Source organism: Podarcis melisellensis, assembly GCF_964234715.1.
Source record: "Podarcis melisellensis genome assembly, chromosome: 6".
In the NCBI taxonomy this organism is placed as follows: Eukaryota; Metazoa; Chordata; class Lepidosauria; order Squamata; family Lacertidae; genus Podarcis; species Podarcis melisellensis.
In genome coordinates, this window is record NC_138538.1 from 843,479 (window position 1) to 866,093 (window position 22,615).

General features: G+C 52.4%; 2 protein-coding genes across 2 annotated transcripts; one reads left to right on the forward strand and one right to left on the reverse strand.

The window, feature by feature from the left end:
- The first annotated feature begins 165 nt into the window (after positions 1-165).
- On the forward strand, positions 166-6,148 carry ACOT8 (acyl-CoA thioesterase 8). Its single transcript, XM_081917212.1, has 6 exons — positions 166-343; positions 2,722-2,858; positions 3,757-3,982; positions 4,862-5,019; positions 5,475-5,666; positions 5,787-6,148. The coding sequence occupies exons 1-6, from the start codon at positions 189-191 to the stop codon at positions 5,903-5,905; spliced, it is 987 nt and encodes a 328-aa protein (XP_081773338.1). The 5' UTR covers positions 166-188; the 3' UTR covers positions 5,906-6,148.
- SNX21 (sorting nexin family member 21) lies at positions 6,057-19,840 on the reverse strand. The gene is made up of 5 exons (XM_081917184.1): positions 19,826-19,840; positions 14,286-14,954; positions 9,441-9,745; positions 8,484-8,638; positions 6,057-7,365 (listed from the first exon to the last, which is right to left on the reverse strand). The coding sequence occupies exons 3-5, from the start codon at positions 9,718-9,720 to the stop codon at positions 6,694-6,696; spliced, it is 1,107 nt and encodes a 368-aa protein (XP_081773310.1). The 5' UTR covers positions 9,721-9,745; positions 14,286-14,954; positions 19,826-19,840; the 3' UTR covers positions 6,057-6,693.
- Between the last annotated feature and the right edge of the window lie 2,775 nt (positions 19,841-22,615).

Below are 22,615 nucleotides of genomic sequence, written 5' to 3' on the forward strand. Positions count from 1 at the left end.
GCCAATCGCGAGGCAGGACCCGCCTCCGGAGAGGGAGCTTCCGCTTTCCGGACGCCGCGTCAGGAAGCGAGTGGGCGGGGCGACGCCTCCCCACCCCCTCGCAGCCAATGGGAGAGAGCGAGGGAGAGAGCGCTTCCGGGTTCGGCTGCGCGGACTTCCGGCGGCCTCCTGTCAGGTGACGGTTCAAGATGGCGTCGCCTGCGGACACCGGCCGGCCTGAGGCTCCCGAGCGGAAGGCGAAGGGCGAGGCGGGCGGGGAGGAGGCCTCGCAGGAGGGCGACCTGCGCAGCGTCCTGGTCACCAGCGTCCTCAGCCTGGAGCCGCTGGACTTGGACCTCTTTCGGTCAGCGGGGGCGGAGGAGGGCGGCCGGGAAGCGGGAGGGAGCCAGACAGGCCGGGCCCTTCGTGTTGGGGAATGCGGACCAAGAGTCTCGGAATTGTAGGGGAGGAAGGGACCCCCAGGGTCATTAATAATAGTGATGACAATCATAATAATATATTATTTATTACTTATACCCCGCCCACCTGCCTGGGTTTCCCCAGCCACTCTGGGCGGCTTCCAACAAAATACAGTAATCCATCAAACATTAAAAGCTTCCCTAAAGAGGGCTGCCTTCAGATGTCTTCTAAAAGTCTGGTAGTTGTTGTTCTCTTTGACATCTGGTGGGAGGGCGTTCCACAGGGCGGGTGCCACTACTGAGAAGGCCCTCTCCCTGGTTCCCTGTAACTTGGCTTCTTGCAGCGAGGGAACCGCCAGAAGGCCCTCAGAGCTGGACCTCAGTGTCTGGGCTGAATGATGGGGGTGGAGACACTCCTTCAGGTATATTGGACCGAAGCCCAACCCCCTGTGATGCAGGAATCTCAGCTGGCAGGGGGCTGTCCAACGTCTGTTTTAAAACCTATAATAATAATAATCAGGCTTGGTTTCCCCAGCCACGCTGGGCGGCTCCCAACCGAATATTAAAAACACAATACAGCATTAAACATAAACAACTTCCCTAAACAGAGCTCTCCAAGGAAGGAGAGTCCACCACCTTCCCAAGGGAGATCCTGCCGCTGCCAAGCCGTTCTTACTGTGGGAAAGCTTTTCCTGAGGTTTATTCAGAATCTCCTTTCATGCAATTTGAATCGATTGATTGCTCCCCTGCAGAAAGCAAGTTTGCTCCATCTTCCATTGGATGGCCCTTCAGATAGTTGAAGATGGCTATCGTATTGAGATCTCAATCTTCTCTTCTCCAGGTTTCTGGAAGGTTTTTTCCCATCTTGCAGCACCAAATGGCACTGAAGCTCTAATGTTTTTGGTTGGGGGTCTCTGTGAGAACAGGACAGTGAGCTAGATGGGCCTTCTTTCACGTGATCCAGCAGCCAGACTGTGCTTCTATTTCCACAGCATTAAGAAAAAACAAAGGCAACAATGTAATAAAAGTCTTGCTGATGGATTCATATCTGTCAGAGGCTCAGGAGGAGAGGCACAGGGAAGAGAGGAGATGGAGAGTGAAGGGGAAGAATCTGAGGGGAGCGTAGGAGAATATGACAGTGGCCCAAGGGATTCCATGAGTCTCTCCAGCGAATCGGAAGATTCGCAGAAGGGGACGCCAGTGGCCAGGGGTAGAGGGTTCCCAAGGGGAATGCCCCAGGAGCAAGGGGGGAGCAGGGACTCCCAGAGCAGCAGTTGGAAATCAGGACCAGCTTCCCCACCAGAGCATAGTGAGGGGGAAAAGTCCCAAGTATCAGGGCCAGTGGATTCCCCACCAGGGAGAGAAGACGAGGCAGGGCTGACCACGCCTCCATCGGAGAGTCGGACAACGGAGGGGAGGTCAGATCCGGCCAGTATTCCGGAAGAGGGAAGCAGTGACAGTAGTAGGGTAACGGTTAGGAGGAAGGTCACTGGATTGGCGCGAGAAGCAAGTTCAAATGTACAGGAGCGCGGGACCGTAGAGGATGAGGATTGGGGCCGGGTCCCAAAGCTCGCCGGAGGCAGGGGGAGGAGCTAAGCGACTCAGCGTCAGAGGAGTCTAGAAAGGGGAATGCCCCAACGGGCAGAAGGACCCAGAGAAGGAGAGAGCAGCGGAAAAGGTGGAGCAGGGCTAGGATATTAAACTGGTGTCAGAGGGGAGGAGACTCAGACGGGACTTCGCCGGTCTAGGGTTTAGGACGTAGAGCTGCGCGCTGCGGCTTTGAAATGGAAACTGAACTTCAATAAAGACCTTTGTACATAAACACAGCCTGGCGTTGGTCCTCTGTGAGCTGGGACCGAGAGGCAGCTCTGACAATATCTGTCTTGCAAACAAATGAAACAAAAATGGCCACCTCACACAAAGTGGCAAAGCCCAAGTATGTCTCTTTGACAGGTGTCTCTTTGACAGCTTTGCCCTTTGAAAGACAGGCCCTTGGTCTGGAATAACACAAGAAACAAAATGGGTTCTCTTGCTTCCCTGTCTTTTCTGAAAACAAGCCAAGCTTCGTGCTGGGAATTGCTTTTGGGAGAAATTCAAATGTCCTGGGCCCTGACCCCAGATAGTTGTGAGAGTGGGCTGCAAGGTTCTGATTTGCAATGCAGAGAACAAGAACTATGTGGGCCTGACTTGACTCCACACTATCCACCTTGTCCCCACAGGCCACCCTATAGTATGCTAAAAGAACCCAAAACAACAGGAATCAGGGCCGACAGAAAGGTGTCATCTTTTGGGAAATAACCTCACTTTGTTGTCTTTCTCCTAGTGGGAGGCACTACTGGGTGCCAGTCACACAGCGACTCTTCGGTGGGCAGATAGTGGGCCAGGCCTTGGTGGCAGCTGCAAAGGCTGTGAGTGAGGATGTGCAAGTCCATTCGTTGCATTGCTACTTTGTGAGAGCAGGTAATAACAGGTTCTGGGAAAGGAGGGGGTGGGAAGGGTGGAGTTCTTGAGCAGCGTCTTATAAGCAGACCCTGGTAAGCTGCAGAACTGGCAGTGGAAGGTGATGACTCACACAACCACACCCAAAGTGTTACCAGTGGCCAGGTAAAGGTCCAAAGGAAGCTCACAGGCAAGGTGTAATGGACGGAGATGGCCCTTTGTGGCCACTGGGCCTCCGCATCTAATCACCCAAGGGAGGCTGTTTCTGGTCACACAGATTCCACTCCTGGAGTAGATGGACCACTGGCCTGATCCAGCAGGCTTGTCTTACGTTCTTACTCTCTCTCCCCCCCCCAAAACCAGTAAATACAATTACTCATTGTAGCTGTGATTCCCATTAATTCCTCAGTGCAGCATCTAAGTACTACCTACTTTTTTTTTGCCTTAAGCCTGCTGCTTTTAGTGGATGATGGTTTGTGTGTTGTTGGCCACCGGGGGACGCTCCTGCTTCTCCTTCCAGGCCCAGACAGGCCACATCTTAGCAGACAAAGTGTAAAAGCAACTGTAAGGGTGGTGGCATCAGACCCAGTTCATCACCACTTTTGGTCTGACTGGGACTGAAAACAGCAGAGGGAGGAAATTCTGCACCTTGTCCCTGCCCACTTCAGAAGCTGCTGCTGCTCCCACCAGTCCAGCCGTGCCCACCCCCGTTTGACTGTCATGCTCCTAGTGTTATTCCGGGGCACAGCCCAGATGCTGCCTGAGCACTGCTCTTGATCTCTGGCATGGGGGGGGGGGAAAGGAGATAGAGAAGAAACCAAGAGAGCGAGTGCTTGCTTGCATAGCAGCCATAATGCTCCCATCGCTCTCCCTTTCTGGGGCGGCAAGTGAGCTGACCGAAGGCTCTTCCTGCTTCCAGGGGACCCCACGGTGCCAGTTCTGTACCAGGTGGAGCGCACTCGCACCGGGAAGAGCTTCTCGGTGCGGTCGGTCAAGGCCATCCAGCATGGAAAGCCCATCCTCATTTGCCAGGCCTCCTTCCAGCAGGACCAGCCCAGCCCCGTCAAGCACCAGTTCCACATGCCGGACGTGCCCCTTCCAGAGGAACTGCTGACCCAGGAAGAGCTCATCCAGAAGTACCTGCAGTGAGTGGCACGGGGTCCCCACCTCTCTTCCAGAAGACCGTCCGCTTGGCGATATACATAGAGAAGCTGAAGGCTTCCTGAGGCCGAAGTTACCAGCCTTGTCCTTGGCTCCTTCCTGGCCCAGGGAGCCAGTTGTGATGTGGGAAAAGTGTGTACTCCAGGAGGGCAATGGGCTTTCCTGGAGCAGCTGCACTGAGCTCAGAACTTTCCCCTGGATCTGCCACAGCTCCAGCAAACTTGGGTTGGCCAGGCTAGTCTGTGGAACCCCTTCCCACAAGAGGGAGTGGTGGCCACCAACTTGGGTGGCTTGGAAAGAGGATCAGGAAGCGAGGGCTCTCAATGGCGACTAGCCAGGATGGAAACTGCAGGAGGGGAGAGGGCTCTGCCTTTAGCCCATGACAGCTTCTACCCAGTGCTATTTTTCTGGTGCCAGAGCTCACCATGAACACCTCCCTTGTTCCAGTGAGTTCTGGTGGAAAAAAGCCCTGCTTCTTCCAGTGTTGGTTGGTATGCCTGGCTGAGCAAGTGAGAATGAGGCCCAACATTTTCCTCCAGACCGTCCCTGTCCCCATTTTCTTCCAGACCCTCCCAGTGGTGTTGGGGCTGCAGCTCCATCCCTGGACATTTCCCAGGCTGCCTGGGACCCGTGGGCAAAGGCTCCCTGCTCGCCTGCAATGGCGCCCCCCTTGTGCCCCCAGCCAGCTCACTGCTTGCGTCTGCTCTTTTTTCTTACAATAATTTTTATTAATTTTCAACACAAATATACAATCTTATCCAAATTTTCACTAACTCTGTTTGGACTTCCTTCAGCTTCTCTGGCAATCATCCGTATTTACCTCTCAATTACGCATTTCTTCTGTGTCTGCTCTTTTTTCCAAGGGACCCAAACCTTCTGGACAGATACAGGCAAGGGCTCAACAAGATGCTGGCCCAAGAAGTTCCCATTGAGATTAAGCCAGTGAACCCCCCAGACTTCTTCCACCGGAGACCGCAGGAGCCCAAGCAGCTCTTGTGGGTGAGAGCCAGGGGCCACATAGGTATGCTCTTCGGCACCTGCCCCGCCCCGCCCCCCCGTTAGCATCCCAGGGATTGGTCTGAGGCCCAGAAAAGTCCTCTAAATCAGGTATCAATGTGAACCTGCATCCTTTCACTTGGATCAGTATTCAATTTACAGAATCTTATAAAGAAAAAAACCCCAAACAAACATTTTGGGGTAAGGGAGGAGAATTATGGGGTGGGGAGGGATGTGTGGAACACGCAGGCTCCTGCCCGGGGACTTTGTCTCTGGAGAGATTGCTGCACAATGATGAGGCCTAGGAAATTGCTTTGGGAGATCATTTCGGTCTCCCCAAATGTTTGCCTAGGGCTGCACCATCTCCTCTCCAGCTCGTACAGGGGCATCTGGCACCCATCTTGCCCCCTCAGCAGGCTCTCTGCTACCCGCCCCTCTGCGCCTTGCTCTCTCCTCCAGCCAGCGATGTCTGTTTTGCAGGTGAATGTGACATGAAGCTGCATTGCTGTGTGGCCGCCTACATCTCGGATTACGCCTTCCTGCAGACGGCCCTCTTCCCCCACCAGCACTACAGGGTCAGCTTCATGGTCTCCCTGGACCACTCCATGTGGTTCCACGCCCCCTTCAGGGCCGACCACTGGATGCTGTATGAGTGCGAGAGCCCCTGGGCAGGTAGGTGCCAGGCAGGGAGCGTGGGGGGGGCTGTGCGGGGAAGAGACGCCCGAGGGCTGTTCTGCGTCACAGCAGTCAGTCCTCAGCCACCGCCCTCCTCCTCCTCTCTCTGACACGCAGGGGGGTCCCGGGGCCTCGTGCACGGGCGTCTGTGGCGCAGGGACGGCGTCTTGGCTGCCAGCTGTGCCCAGGAAGGCGTCATCCGTGTGAAGGAGCAGCCCTCCGGCAGCAAGCTGTAGCAAGGAAGAGAGCGGTTCTGCTCAGAGGCGCGGCCCCCGTGGACTTGGGCGGGCCCTGCAGGCCTCATGCTGGAACGGCAGCAGCTCTCGAGCCAGATGGAAGCCAGCTGGTCTGGGAGGCTTTTGCACAGAGACCCACAAACAGAAGCACTGACGAGCATCCTTTTTATTGGGTGAAGGGAGTTACAAGACTGGCCCTTGGCTTTCCCTGTCACTAATAAAGGGGCGGCAGCCCCTCCCTCCCAGGCTCTGGTCTCCTGAGGCTGCAAGGGGAGGGAGGGAGGGACCTGGTTTCCACCCGATTTCCCTTTGACACCCTGCCCCATTGCAAGAGGCGGGAGCAGGCAGCCCCTCTTCCCTGAAATCCACTCTAAAATCTTCCCTTTTTCAGCCTGGGGGTGGGACCTCAGCTCCCCTCTCCCCACTAGGCTGGAACCCCAACTAGCAGCAACAGCATCACCCACCTCTGGAGACCCCCAGGCTTCCCCTTGGGGGGAGGAGCTGTGCCCCTCTGCCCACCGTAACAGCTATTAGTGTCAGACAAAGACGGCAGGCGGATGCTGCTATCCCTTTCCTCCTAGAGGCATTCAAGCATTACAAAGAAGTCCCTTTCAGAAGCCAGGGAGGCATCTAATTCCTCTACGGAGCCCCAAATAAACAGCCCCAGCGGCTGTTCCTTGCGGGGGCACGGCGGTCCTCGGGAGGGACGAGTTCACCGTGCCCTAAAACAACGGTTTCTGCCTGGGCTGCTCCCCTCCCACGATCCAGAGTGAAGCCAGCCGGCCTCCTCAGGGCAGGGGCTGTTTGATGAGCAGTTCCTTCAGGGTGGGCGGGTGCATCTCTGCTCCGCCGGCCTCCTGCAGTCGCTGCAGCCGGGCCTCTGCCTGGCGCTTGTCCCTGCCCAGCACCCAGGAGAGGCGGATGTGGGCCTGCAGGAAGGGGGCCAGCAGCGGGTGACTGTCCTGCGCCTCCAGGAGACACAGGGCCCGTTCGCAGGCCGCGTGCGCCTCCCCGGCCTGGCCCAGCTCCTGGTGGCAGACGGCCAGCCCAGCCAGCGTCAGCAGGAAGTGGCCCGAGCGACAGGCGCCCAGCCTCTCCTGCAGCTGGTGGGCATTGGCCCAGGTGGCCAGGGCCTCTGGGTACCTCCCAGAGCACGTCAGGCTCTGCGCCGCCTGCAGGTCGCGCAGGAAGAAGAACTCCAGGTAGTCGGCCGAGCGCCGGATCTCCGGCAGCGAGTGCAGGTGGGACAGGAACTGCTCGAAGGCACGGCTGCGCTTGGCGATGGTCTCGGCCGTGAAGTTGCGCCGCAGCCGCTTCCGGGGGAAGGAGACACCCGCCATGTCGCCGCAGAAGCGCCGGCGCAGGTGCCGGTTCAGCCGCTCGAAGTCAGAGTAGCGGCGGGAGATGCAGGCGGGCGCTTTGTCGAACTGCCCCGCACGGATCAGGTAGACGGTGTAGAGCTGGGGGGTGGGACAGGGAGGGGGCAGTAGTGAGAGGGGCTGCCCAGAAAGGGAGAGAATCCAGTAACCCCCTCCCCACCCCGCAGCAAGACAACAGGGAGGCATGCCCCTCTCCCTGGCTTCCCGCTGCGTGAGCCTACCTCCCCCCCCTTCCGCGGACAGATCCCCAAGCAGCAAGGAAAGGGCTGGGAAAGCCAGGCAGGTGAAGCAGCAGCAGCCAAGGGGAAGTTACCTGAGGCTCTTCTGCCCAAACCGTGGCAGCACAAGGAAAAAGAGAAAATAGTCAGGGCCAGGCACCCTACAAGACACCCCCCACCCTCCCAATAAGGCATGGCGGGTGCAAGAAGAGGCAACTCCAGTCATAATAATAATAATAATAATAATAATAATAATAATAATAATAATAATATTTATACCCTGCCTACCTGGCTGGGTTTCCCCAGCCACTCTGGGTGGCTCCCAACAGAATATTAAAAACACGATAAAACATCAAACATTAAAAACCTCCCTAAACAAGGCTGCCTTCAGATGTCTTCTAAAAGTCAGGTACAGTCATAACTCAGGATTAATACGCTTCAGCTTAAATATTTTTGGTGTGCGCTCCGCGGCGACCTGGAAGTTACAGAGCGCGTTACTTCTGGGTTTCGCTGCCCACCCATGCACAGATGCTCAAAATGACGTCATGCACGGAAGTGGCGAAACGGGACCCATGCATTTTACGCTCACTTCAGGATGCGAACGGGGCTCCGGAATGGATCCCGTTCGCATCCAGAGGTACCACTATAGTTGTTTATTTCCTTGACATCCGATGGGAGAGTGTTCCACAGGGCGGGTGCCACCACCGAGAAGGCAGAGGAGGGTGGGGCAGGCAAAGTCTGACCCCCCTTTTTTCTCCAGGTCGTAGAGTTGGAACTTCCTCAGGGACAGGGGGGACCCCAAGAACACCTGTCCATAGGCGTTTGGCTGACTTAAGGCCAGGAGAGGCAGCTTCTCTCTACAATATCCCTCCCTCTAGATGTTGGGTCCTTCTTCTGTCTTGTTTTTGCTGCCCCTCCAATCCCAGGTTCTTTACAGGCTGGGGGGGTTCCTTCCTTTGCCCCCACCCCCATCTCACTCACCACGTACTTGGAGTTCCGCTCGCTGACCACGTTGGCGCTGGTGACCTCGAACAGGAGGCGCTGGGGCACGAAGCTGCCCCGCGATTTCCTCCAGAGCTCCTGCAGCTGCCGGGTGAGCAGGTTGCTGCCCCTGCGCTCCGTCGGGGGGCTGTGCTCTGCAGCGGGGGGGGGGGGGGAGGCAGAAAAGGAAGAAAGCAGATGTCAAGCTCTGGGAGGGGGTCCCTGCTTCCTGGTCAGCAAGAGCTCAAGCTGAAGATTTGGTGACTCCTATTTCTGGCATGGAGAAGAGCTGGGACCAAACACAGAAGAAGAACCTGCAGGATCAGGCCATCTTCTTCTCCCAGTGGCCAAGCAGATGCCCATTATAGGAAACCCACAGGCAGGATCTGAGCACAAGAGCCACACTCTCCACTCCTGGGATTCAGAAGCAAGTCTTTCTCCTCCCTGAATTTGTCTAATCTACTTTTAAAGCCACCCGAGTTCTAGTGTTCTGAGAGAGGAAGGCAAACTCTTCTCTATCTGATTTCCCTGTGGAAGCATCACTTCCACAAACCTCTGTCATGTGGCCTCTTGCTTGCCTTCTCTCTAAAAAGCCCCTTCATAGGGGAGTCCCTCCATCCCCTGGATCCTCTTGGCTGCCCTTCTCCGAACCTTTTCCAACTCTACAGCATCCTTTTGGGGGTGAGGCGACCAGAACCGTACACAGTGCTCCGTAGCGCCACACCTGTGAGTGATCTAGTTGCTTCTGAAGGGGCTGAGCCATGGCTGGCATCACAGGACGGGCACTGCCCCCTTCCCCCTCGACATACTTGCAAGGAATAATAATAATAATAATAATGGAGAGGGCCCCTTGGCTTCTTCCTGTTTCGGGTTCAGGCAGTTCAAGCCCCTGCCCAAAGTGCTCTCCTATGCACCTGACCATGTGCCCGCAAACCACCCTCTGCTGCCGGGCCCTACCAGCGTCCTCCGTGTCTTCGCCCAGCAGGTCTGGCTCTGGGGGTTGCCCTTGCCCAGCCACGCCAATGTCTTCGTCCTCCTCTTCCTCTCCCTCCTCCTCCTCATCGTTGCTGGTGAAGCTCAGCGTCCCGCTGAGCCGTGTGGAGAGGCCCTCGGTGTCATCCTCCAGCTCGGAGCTTTCTGGGAACTCTTCTGCTTCCGAGCTGCAGCCTGCCAGCCCGTCCCGCTCGCCCTCTCCCGTCAGGGCATGCCGCAGGCGGTGCAGGATGCGGGAGGCCATGGAGATGCCGGGGGGGGGGGGAGCCCTGCAGGGAAGAAGAGGCAGTTAGGTCACTCAGCAGGCCTCCCCCCCTACGCCATGGGGCAGGGGTTTCCCCAGTGGAGCCCAGTTTCTCTGCTTCCCTCTTTCACACTTCCTTATATATACTATTGGCTTCTCAACACACACAGAAAAGTGAAAATGTAACAAAAAGAAAACAGAGATTTAAACCCATAAAGCGTCACACCCCAAAAGGACAAAGTACAAAGACCCAGCACAGCTTGAAAGGCGGGTAGTAAAAGTATTGACTCGCACAAAGATTCCCTTCGCAAATAATAAAGATTCATGAAAATAAAAGTATTCTCTGCCTGCGAGTTCCATCATTATTGGGTATGAAGGTTCTACATAGTCCTAAATGAGCCAGACATATGCATGTTCTGATGGCACTGAACTTCCACATGCTGCAATATCTCTGTAAGAAGTAAGACCATGCCATACATTTTACAGTGATCCAAACTCTGCCTTTTAGATACTCAAGAAGGGCCATTTGCCAAACTCTTGAATACTAGCAAGTCAAACTATTAAGATTAAAGGTCTTCCCAGCCTGCTGTTAAGAGATGCAAAGTAAGTGCTTTTTGAATCCCGTTCTGTTTCCACATGCAGGCTCCAAAGCGCCAGGTGGAAAGATGGGAGTGATAGTTTGTTTCATTATCCAAGAGAACTTGGCAAACACCTCTTTTCAAAATTCAGCCACGTTTGAGCAGCCCCACCGCATGTGCTTCTAGGTACCAACTACACAGTTGCCATCCAACATGGTGAAGATGTACCTGGATGCACAAAGGAGAGAAATTGTGGCGTAAGGCAGCAGCCATGGACAAACTTCAGAGACAGCTCTCCAGGTTGGACTGACAAAGACCTGTATGGGGTCTTGGCCCAGAGGCCATTCTGTGGCACTTCCTTTGTGACCCACCTCAGTCTTCTTGCTCTCTTGGCCTGTGGTGGCCAGCAGCTAAGGAAGGAACCCTAACAGATTCCTCAAGCTGTCCCCACAAAGCGTAAGATGACCCCCTTATGCAGGAAAAGACAGTGCAAAGATCTCAAAATAAACATATTGAGTATAAACACTTGCTAAGGGAAGACTGAAGCTGCTTTTGTCTTGGGACAAAATTTAGTTCAATTGATTCAACAAAACTGATGAACTTGATCCAGGGAGATCAGCTTTTCAAAGTCTGAGAGAGATTAAGAGTCTTAGGTTCCACACGGAGTAGCGACTGTTCAGTAAATTCTTAATGTGGTGGGTAGCCTTGATGAAGGGATCGCAGGTTCCCAATGTCTGGTTTCAAGTCTCTTAGCAGGCAGGCATCTTAAATCGCCGCCTCCGGTGCCTGCTCCCTCGCCTCTTGGCACCCCTAGGTAATGCCCCAGCCCCCCAGCGGAGGGGCCAGTGACCTATAGGAAACGGCTGAGTGAGTCATCTGGAGGTTTGCTGGGCTGCGGTGTCACCTGTCAGCAGGTGACCAGCAGCTCTACCTCGTTTCTGCCGTTAAGTCAGGGAGGTGATAGAAGTTCAGAACAAGAAGTTTCTGGAGCTGTTTGGGGATGGATGACAGGGATGGATGGGGGGGGGACCCACTAATGTGGGTGCACTGATCTGGATGGAGTTGTGCAACCTGTCTTGCATGGGGGGTGTTACATGGTTTGGGGATGGTCCTGGATTTGGTACTTTCAGAGCAGGAATCAGTGGCCAGGGAGAAAACAGGACTCTCTCTCTGTGATACCTGCTCTGTGTGCATCCAGGCTGGGTGACTCTAACACAGGGCTAGACAGACTTCCTGCATGTGGGATCTGCTCCGTGGTTTTGCTAGAACTCCTCAATCCACCAACCAGAGCCAGCTGCAAAAAGGTCTCTGGGGGAATGGATCCAGTTAGCTACTGTTCTCCATAAACCATGCACTGGAATTATCTGCACAGAGAATTGCCAATCTTGAACCTGCTCAGGGATTTGGAATGCAGAACTCTCAAGACAAGGCAGCTAATTGGCATTCATATTTTACGGGAAAGAAACACGGGGTGAAAAGTGAATAGACCTCATATAGTTTTTACTTGCTATGCTTATACTATTAGAACTCAGTTAATCCCTCAAAGGTCCACCAGCAGATCCTGATTTACCTTGTGCCCACTCCGGACACTCTGCCTTGGAAGACAGTTTGGAAACACCAACGTCACAGATTCAGCTGGAAGGGACCCCCAAGGATCATCTAGTCCACAGCAGGAATATGGCAGCGAGAGTGCTGGTTGGAGCCAAGCGCCCCACCAATTCTCTACAGTTACATGGGCTGCCTCCTTCATTTTGGGACCCAATTTAAAGCTCAAATTTTGGCTTCTCAAGCCCTGAACTCTTTTAGGGCGAGGCTTCTGTGGCCCTGCAGATGTTCTTTGGGCTCCTGCTCCCATCAAGCCCAGCCAACATCTGGAGGGCTGCAGCTTGCCCTGTCCCACCCTGCGCCCCCTAGAAGCCTGCCTGGACTTTTGCATTCGGCCAAGGAGGTCCTGTGCTCCGGCTTGCCTGTAGGAGAAAGCAAGCTGCCAGATGTGAGGCTCAGGGTCTGGAGGGGGGCGTGGGGGTGGCAGCAGCTGCCCTGCACTTAATGGTGCTCTTGTGCAACCCTCCCCGCCGGCCTTGTTTTGGAAGTTTTTGACAAGAATATGCAAACCATTTTCATTTCAGTCTGCTCTGCATTAACTGCTGCTTTATTAATAATGGCTGTTAATTGCTGCTCCATTTTAAGGGGGTGTCACGTGGTCTTAACTGGACAATTGCTTAATTTTTAATATTTTGTGACCCTTGTGTTTCTCATGGTGCCTTGTGCACCATTTTGGAGGGGCAACTGTGCCCTAAAATGTGGTTTCGAAAGCCCATAATAATTAGAGCCAGTGCAGCGTGCCGGTTAGGGTGTTGGACTAGGACTTGGGAGAGCCCAGGGCTCAAAGCCCAATACAGCCATGAAGCTCGCCTTGGGGGCCAGTCGCTGCCTCCCAGCCTGACCCGCCTCACTGGGTTGTTGCGAGGATTAAACAGGGAAGAGGGGGGGACCACCCCCCCTTGAGCTCCTTGGAGATATAAATGCAATGAAACAAGATGATGAATCTTTAGTTTGTGGGGCTTTTCTCTCTCTCTCTCTCTCTCTCTCTCTCTCTCTCTCTCTCTCTCTCTCATTATAGTTTCTGTTTGACAATTTAAAATACTAATTTTTACATTTTTAGGATATCAATAACTTCTCTTTCCATGTACAGGTAGGCAGCCGTGTTGGTCTGCCGTAGTCGAAACAAAATAAAAGAAAATCCTTCCAGTAGCACCTTAGAGACCAAGTCAGTTTGTTATTGGTATGAGCTTTCGTGTGCATGCAGGTATCTGAAGAAGTGTGCATGCACACGAAAGCTCATACCAATAACAAACTGAGTTGGTCTCTAAGGAGCTACTGGAAGGAATTTATATATTTTGTTTCTCTTCCCATGGTTTATTTTACATATCATAAATCCCTGCGTTTTTACAAAAACTAAAACATTCAGTATTCTTGCATCAATCAAAATTTATTTACACTGTTTAATTTCTCTTAATGCTGCCAAGGGGCTTTTTCTGCCCTTTGTTTTGAAAGCCAGAGAGAGGGCCTCTCTGCAGAGGGTACTGGATATAGAAGGAAGGGAGAGAAGAGGGAGCAGCTGCATGCCAGAGGTAGCCTGAGGCATTCTGCCTGGCATGGGAGAATGCCCGTCCCATGCACACCCAGTGAGGAAGAGCAAAACAAGGCTGGCACTCAGCACCCTCCCGTCCCCAGAGGTTTCGCGGTTCTTGTCCCAAGGGAGCAGCTGGGCACTGAGCACCCAGAGGGGCAACCTGGGGCCTCGACGTGATGCCAAGGTGCCTCAGCCCCAGGACATCCGCAAGTGGGGCAGGGCACGCCCGGCTCTTCCAGCCCATCATCGTCGTTTTACTTGCATGCTGCCTTTCCATAGTTAAAACAATGCTCAAGGCGGCTGACAACGTATCAAAAGTCATCAACAGTAAATAAAACACATGAAAGCCCAGCCCATCTTGCTCTGGGGCGGCAGGTGCCAGGGCGGGCCTTGCCCTCTCTCCCCCACCAGGTACAGGGGAGCAGGAGGGTGGGTGGGGGGTGCAAGCCACCCCCCGCCCCACTTTTTTTGGACAGCAGCTCAGGGCGTTGCCAAAGGCGCTGGGGCGCAGCCCTGCCCTGGAAACCCTCCGCCCCAGAAAGCGCGTAGGGTCAGTCGGCAGGGGGCACTCTGCACATGCCCCGGGGGCCCTTTGGCGCAGCCCCACCCATGGCAGGCCCGAGCCGCGGCCCCGTCCGGGAAAAAGGTCCGGGGGCTCGGCGGGGGGGACTCCCCAGTGGCGAGGAAGATTGCGCGCAAAGGGATGCGCGCTCTGCACATGCCCGGAGGAAGCGCTCTTGCAGCTCGCCCCACCGAGGATGAAGCCCGGCTGGGGGACCCAATCTGGGGGACCCCCGCCCGGTCCCCCCCCCGGCTCTTGGCGAGCGGGCAGGTCCCCGGGCGCCGCTCACCTGGAGGCAAAGGCGGCTGGGGGCGCCGGCGTCTCCGTCCTCCTCCTCCTCCTCCTCCTGCGATGGCCGCTCGGGCTGCGGCGGCGGCTCCTCCTCCTCCTCCTCCTCCAGCCGCCGCCTCCCGGCTCTCCGTGGCCGGCCTCTCCCTCGGCTCCCCCCGCGCGCCGGGAAGGAAGCGCCGCCCCCGCCGCCCGCGCCCGGGAGCCGGAGAGGCGTGCGCCCCGGCGGGCTCCCTTTCCCGAGGCGCCCCTTGGAGACGGGGCGAAGGAATCACAGACGCGCCCTGAGATTTGGGGAGGGACGAGGGCGCAGCGCAAAGGCAAGAAAGGAATTCCGTGGCGCGGAGCCGCAGGGCTGGAAGCTCAGGCGCGATTCCCCGGGTGCCCCCAGCACCCACCAAAATCCCCACCAAGGGGCCGGGCACCCACAGATTTCAGTGCCAGGGCCGTGCGCGCCGCCTGGCACCCACAGGCCCGGGGCCAAGCGGGCGCTCCTGATGGGAAGAAGGGACCCCCGGGGCTCGAGATGCGTTTGCTCACCTTCCGCGACTTACCTGTGTTTTGTCCCTAAGATTAGTCACTCTCTCTTGACGCCTGGAAAATAGAAGCAGAAGCTTCCTTATGGCAGGAGGGCAGGGAGGCGGGGAGCCGGACCGTCGTCCACAAAAACCTACGCAGCAATAAATGGGTCGTTCGAAGTGCCCTAAACCTTGGATTGTTTTTCTCTAAATTTATTTATCTTATTGCATTTATATGCCATCTCCAAGGAGCTCCAGGAGGGTCTCCCCCCCTCGATGAATCTTCACAAGAACCCTGTGAAGTAGGTTAGGCTGAAAGGGAGGGAGGGCCCAAGGTCACCCCTGATGAGCTTTATTATTATTATTATTATTATTATTATTATTATTATTATTATTATTATTTAGTATTTATACCCCACACATCTGGGTGGCTTCCAGCAAAATAATTAAATACAATGATTCATCAAATATTAAAAGCTTCATGGAGGCTTTTAATATTTGGAGGCTCAAACCCTGATGGAGGCTCAAACCCTGGTCTCCCAGGTCTTAGTCTGATGCTCTAACCACTACACCACGCTGCCTCACCACACTTCAACAGGGTACCTCCCTTTCTCCTGTGTACACCAGTGAGCCTCTATAAATAATATTGTGCTTGGAGAATAGTTTTTCTCTTCCCGGCACTTAGAATCATAGAGTTGGAAGAGACCCCAAGGGCCATCGAGTCCAACCCCCTGTCAAGCAGGAAACACCATCAGAGCACTCCTGCCATATGGCTGTCAAGCCTCTGCTTAAAGACCTCCAAAGAAGGAGACTCCACCACACTCCTGGGCAGCAAATTCCACTGTCAAACAGCTCTTACTGTCAGGAAGTTCTTCCTAATGTTTAGGTGGAATCTTCTTTCTTGTAGTTTGGATCCATTGCTCCGTGTCCGCTTCTCTGGAACTTGAACTCGTGGCCACCCAATGAAGCTGTCCATTGGAAGATTCAGGACAGAGAAAAGAAAGTGATTGTTCACACAGCTCCTAGTTAACCCATGGAACTCCAATAGGAGGTGTTGATGGCCCACTTGATGGCTTAAAAGAGAAGTGGACAAATTCACAGAGGACGATAAGGCTCCCTAGTGGCTACTAGCTAGGGGAGCTCTTTTCTCCCTTCCCTTTCAGTTGTCATGTGCATTTAAATAAATAAAAAAAGGTCTTATATATATATAATAAATGTTCATAAATGTACCAAGCAAACACGTACATAAATATATAAACCACATGTCTGAAACAGCGCAGGAAAACAGCCATGAAGCCATTTTGGCTCCCAAACTGACCAAATGTTTTCTCTGCAGTCAAAGGAAAATGGACAATCCTCCCCATTGTCTTTTCCTTCACAAATCCTGTCTAAGGGTATGTCTGTAACCTGACTCAGGAACTAAAAGTATCATTACAAAAGACTGGCCAGGCTCCCCAGGGTATCCAATCAAGTAAGCATTAACAGACAGGAGATAAACAAGACGCTCAGATTTTTGTTGTAGACCGCCTTTTCTGTGATGTAGGTATGATGTATCTGGGGGTGGTCTTGGACTCCAGGGTGGGCAATTTAAAATGTCTGTATAAGGCCTTGTGTGCCATTGTTCTGGGTTCCTCCTCCCTCCTGCGTGTGGTGAGTGAGGACCCTGTTGCAACAGATCAATAAAGATCAGGCTTATGAGCTGCTTTACTTCTCAATATTCTCTGGTTGGCCTCTGTTCTTTTCTCCTACCGATGGAGAACCTGCAAAGGACTCTATAAGGGCTCTTGTGTCCCCCATAAGGGAATAAGGGCAGATTTCCATTTATTACAGCATCTGGAATAACATAGACGAAGAGTTGGCTGCTGTGAGACCAGAGGGCTGGCCAGAAGGGGCTTTGGCCTGATCCAGCAGGCTCTTACACTGTCAATGACAATGATCTGACTCACCTGGTACAACTTCCTTTGTGAATGTTGAGGTTCACTGTTGGTTAAACAACCTTGTCCCCGAGTGGCCTCCTCCTGCCTCCAGCCTCCCTGTCAGGTGTCACTCAGCTGGTTCCTCCTTCCCTCCTTAACTTCTGCCTCCGTTTTGGGTGCACTTGGGATGGCTGTGGAAAGGCCAGAAACGCCTTGAGAGACAGTGGACACATGCAAATCAGCCCATGTTAAGAGGTTTTCGGGTGCCCTTCAAGAAACATCTGCCTGAAGATGAGCCTCTGGAGGGGGCGCAGACTTAGAGGACCCCCACGAAGGCCATCTTGCCAAGGGCTCCTCAAACCTGGAATTGGCCCTGTGGAAAATGGTCTCAATTTTTAAAAAGTTTTTTTTATTAACAATTTCAACATATCAAAATATCAAAACATATCATATTCATTATTTTTCCCCCTTTTCTTTCCCACCTCCCTATCAAGTCCCTCCCCAAGACTTCCCTCAGCTCCTTTCTCTGATTTCTCATCACATATTGTTCTCTGCATACTCTAAAAATGTATAAAACCTTATGTTATCTATCTAATATATTAACAATCAATAAATTTGTGTATGTTTATTCAAAACCTGCCAAGGAGTCAAATTCATTTTGTTGTCTTTTTAGGTAATTTGAAAAAAGTTCCCATTCTTCTTTGAAGTCACAGTTGTCCTTGTCTCACAATTTATATAAAAAAAATTCCTTCCAGTAGCACCTTAAAGACCAACTAAGTTAGTTCTTGGTATGAGCTTTCGTGTGCATGCACACTTCTTCAGATACACACGAAAGCTCATACCAAGAACTAACTTAGTTGGTCTTTAAGGTGCTACTGGAAGGAATTTTTTTTGTTTTGACTATGGCAGACCAACACGGCTACCTGTCTGTAACTCACAATTTATATGTCTGTTTAGCCAGTTCTGCATAGTCCATCAGTTTCCCTTGCCACTCTTCTTTTGTTGAGATTTCCTCGTTCTTCTATCCTTGTGCTATCAAGACTCCATTTCCCATAAAGACCTGCCCTCCCCCCAAATCTTTCTGTGCTGAATAAGGGGACGGAGTGGCTCCTCTTTGCAGAAAGGTTGCCATGTTTGGGACTTTTTCGTTCAGGGAAAGGGTGAGCCAGAGGCCGCATGATAGAAGTTTCAAATTCCTGCTGTGGACAGAGAGAAGTTTTCCTCCCTTTCTCCTGACACGGGAACTGAGGGGCGCCCAGCGAACATCAGGAGATTCAGGAAAGAGAAAAGGAATGACCTCCTCACGCAGCACAGAGCTAAACTGGGGGATTTGCTTCCACAAGCAAGTCATCAGGGTGTAATAAATGGAAATCTGCCCTTATTCCCTTATGGGGGACACAAGAGCCCTTATAGAGTCCTTTGCAGGTTCTCCATCAGTCGGAGAAAATAACAGAGGCCAACCAGAGAATATTGAGAAGAAAAGCAGCTAGTAAGTCTGATCTTTATTGAACTGTTGCAACAGGGTGCTCCCCTCACACGCAGGAAAGGAGGAGGACCCAGAACCCAGGTGTGTCCGCCCTTATATAGACATTTTACATTGCCCTCCTTGGAGTCCAAGACCACCGCCAAAAACATCATACCTGCATCACAGAAAGGTTGGTCTACAACAGAAATCTGAGTGCATTCTTTACCTCCTGTCTGGCAGGTTACCTGTTAAATGCTTACTTGATTGGATACCCTGGGGAGCCTGGCCAGTCCTTTGTAGTGATAAATACTTAGTTCCTGATCCAAGTCACAGGCTCACCCTATTCATACACAGACAGGATTTGTGAAGGAAAAGACAATGGGGAGGCTTTTCCTTGACCTTGCAGAGAAAACATTTGGTCAGTTTGGGAATAAAAAATGGTTCCAGGGCTGTTTTCCTGTGCTGCTTCAGACATGTGGGTTATATATTTATGTACGTGTTTGCTTGGTACATTTATGAACATTTATTAAGACCTTAATTTTTTTTATTTCAAGGGCCACCAACTTGAATGGCTTTAAAAGAGGATTAGGCAAATTCGTGGAGGGGGAGAGGGCCCTGGAGGGCTCCTGGCCAGGGTGGCTCTGCTGTGCCTCCACAGTTGGTGAGCTGGAAACTGGAGGAAGGGAGAAGGATCTTGTGCTCCATTCCTGTTTGCAGGTTTCCCAGAAATAACATCTAGGCCACCGTGAGAAGAGGATGCAGCCAGGAGCTTCTAACATTCTTACATAAATCTGTAAAGCTCCTCATACTGGAGAGACATCATAGAATCATAGCGCTGGAAGGGACCCCCAAAGGTCATCTAGGCCAACCCCCTGCAATGCAGGAATCTCAGCTGAAGCATCCCTGACAGATGCCCATCCAACTTCTGCTTAAAAACCTCCAAGGAAGGAAGGAGGCGTGTTTCCAGCTCCCCTCACCCGCTGCCCTTAGAAGCCTTGCAAGTTGCTGCAGGAGAGGGGCTGTGAGTGACAGCATGGCAGGGGCTGTCTCCAGACCAAGGGGAAACTGTCAAGCTCCCTTGCTATTTTTGTTACCGGATGCTGAATGTTGTTTATGCAATCTTGTTACATTTATAGTTCTGTAGTATTGTTTCCCACCATGTTATTATATTTGCTGTTGAGTTGTTTTGATAGGTCATTAGGAAATTCCTTTTGCACTGTTTGGTGTTGAAATGCATTTCGGTTTTCTTTGCTGCATGCTTCTTTGAGCATTATTTTTTTGCGAGTGGAAAAGTAGCAAAGGAATGAAATAAGCATTACCGCATTTTCCTGTGTATAACATGCCCCCGTGTATAAGATGCCCCCTATTTTTTGGGACTCAAACTTAAGAAAACACACTGCACTCTCCATGTATAAGATGACCCCTTATTTTAAACTTCCACAGTTTAGGAAAAAATATATTATACACGGAAAAATATGGTGTACGCTTGACTGCACTTTGACAAGAACATCTCGCCCGCGTTTGGGAAGAACTCTGAGCTGTGTGCAAGTTCCGGTTATGGAAACATAATGTTCCCTGCACATTCTGACCTGATTTCCCTGGTGCACAAGACAAGAGCCCTTCTGCGACGCTAAGGACCCACCTTCTTCATCAAACTCGCTTGACTGCCTGATTTCCTTTGGCGTTTGTGGCCGGGCCAGCCTGGCTTGTTCAAAACACACCTGCAGCCAAGGAGGCCAGGGGGTGTGGCCCAAATTCCAGGCAAGGGGAAGATTCCTTCCTTCCTTCCTGTGGAAAAGAAGCAGCGGGGAGCAGATTGGGGCGTGAGCAATGCACAGCAAGAGAGCTGGGGGTTAACTCCCTGTGGAAGATTCCTTTCCTCCTGTGGAGAACTCCTTTAAAACAAGAAGAACTGCACCACCCCACAGGTCATTTACGATATGATATGATAATCTTTATTGTCATTTGTCCCATACGGAACAACGAAATTGAAAAATCTACATAAGACATTCAAAACCCAACCAGCCTGCTATCCCAGCTATCCCAACCTGGTTAGCCCCCTAAAAACTCTGATAAGGTAAAGGTAAAGGGACCCATGACCATTTGGTCCAGTCGTGGCCGACTCTGGGGTTGCGGCGCTCACCTCATTTTATTGGCCGGGGGAGCTGGCGTACAGCATCTGGGTCATGTGGCCAGCATGACTAAGCTGCTTCTGGCGAACCAGAGCAGCGCACGGAAATGCCGTTTACCTTCCTGCCGGAGTGGTACCTATTCATCTACTTGCACTTTGACGTGCTTTCTAACTGCTAGGTGGGCAGGAGCAGGGACCGAGCAATGGGAGCTCACCCCGTTGCAGGGATTCAAACCACTTACCTTCTGATCGGCAAGTCCTAGGCTCTGTGGTTTAACCCATAGCACCACCTGCGTCCCTTCCTGTTTTCCTTAGCGAGCACAAATTTTGGGATATTCATTTGCCCATTAATTTCACACTGAGCAGGGCTGATGTAAGTCCAGTCCACATGACCCGATTGTATACATCTGTGAAGGGAAATGAAATCTTCATAATATAGCAAGGGTTAAAAAGGTAAAGGGTCCCCTGACCATTAGGTCCAGTCGTGACCGACTCTGGGGTTGCGGCGCTCATCTCGCTTTACTGGCCGAGGGAGCCGGCGTACAGCTTCCGGGTCATGTGGCCAGCAGGACTAAGCCGCTTCTGGAGAACCAGAGCAGCGCACGGAAATGCCGTTTACCTTCCCGCCAGAGTGGTACCTATTTATCTACTTGCACTTTGATGTGCTTTTGAACTGCTGGATTGGCAGGAGCAGGGACCGAGCAACGGGAGCTCACCCCGTCACGGGGATTCGAACAGCCCACCTTCTGATCAGCAAGTCCTAGGCTCTGTGCTTTAACCCACAGCGCCACCTGCATCCCTTAAAAAACAAACAAACAAAAAACAACTCTGATACCCCATTTTAAAATACAATATACTCCCATAGAGACTCCTTACACTGCGTATTTCTTTTCCAGGAGGAGGAGGAGCCATTGGAGAGCACTCTATTATTGGTTATTATTTATTAGATTTGCATACCGCCCTTCATGGGCATAGCCAAGGGGGGCACGTGGGGCAGCTGCCCCCCCATCAAGTAAAACAATAGAAATGCTTCACTAACTGACTGATCACATTGGTTCAGCCCCCCCCAACTAAAGTCCTGCCCCCCCAAACAAAAATCCTGGCTATGCCCATTCCGCCCTTTATCCAAAGATCCCAGGGCAGTTCACAACAGGAAAAAAAAATCAAAAATGAGAACACAAAATACATAATAAAACGAAAACAAACCAATGACCCCCCCAACACATTTTAAAGGCCATGACATGTTAATCAGCCAAATACCTAGTTGATGGAGAAGTCGAACTGAGTGTCACCTGCATATTGCTGACAACGTTCTCCCAAACTCTGAATAACCCTGAACTGATGCTTTAATGAAATAAATGGGTGTTACTTTCCCCCCAGCTGTGTGTGTGCTTCCTTGGCCTTGAGGCTTTGGCAGTTGGGTCTCCCTGTAGGTTGTGGAGGTAAAGGTAGTCGTGGGAAAACCAGATTGCTGAAGCAAGACTGTCCTTCTGAATGCAAGGAATACCATATTTTTCGCTCTATAAGATGTGCCTGACCATAAGCCGCATGTAGTTTTCAGAGGAGGAAAACAAGAAAAAAAATATTCTGAACGAAACAGTGGATGTATGATTTTTGTGGTTCGTGCTGTGGCCACAGACATGATATGTGATTCAGTGGTGAGTTTGGGTTAGCCCAATGCAAAAATCCTGAGAATCCATATGGATCCGTGCTTTGTAACCACGTTTTTGCGCCATTGCGGCCCCACGAAACAGTGGGTGCGTTATTTTTTTTGGTGTAGGCTGTAGCCATGGACATGCTATGTGATCTGATGGAGAATTTGGGGTGACCCAATGCAAAAATCCTGAGGATCCATGGGCTTTTACCTCCCCCCTCCCAGGCAGCCTCCTTTATCGCTAGCGTCCCTTATCTCCCTCCGACCGCTTGCCGATCAGCTGCTCAGCGGCTTCGTTTCAGACCCCCTTCCATCTTTCTAAAAAAAAGAGCACAATCTGCTTTTTGCCCCCGGGCCATTCGGCTCCAGGGACCACGCATTCGCTCCATAAGACGCACAGACATTTCCCCTTACTTTTTAGGAGGAAAAAAGTGCGCCTTATGGAGTGAAAAATACGGTACCTTCCCTGGGGCAAGGGACTGTATCCCTGTCCTTGCCAGAGGGCCCTTCATATCAGCCTGAGTCTGTCGGATGCTCAGACCAAGCATTTGTGTGCCGCTATCCCTGTCCCTGTCCCTGTCCCTGTCTGGAGGGAGTCATCAACCAAGGAGCTGCTTCTAGGTACTGGGCTGCAGTTCTGAGCACCC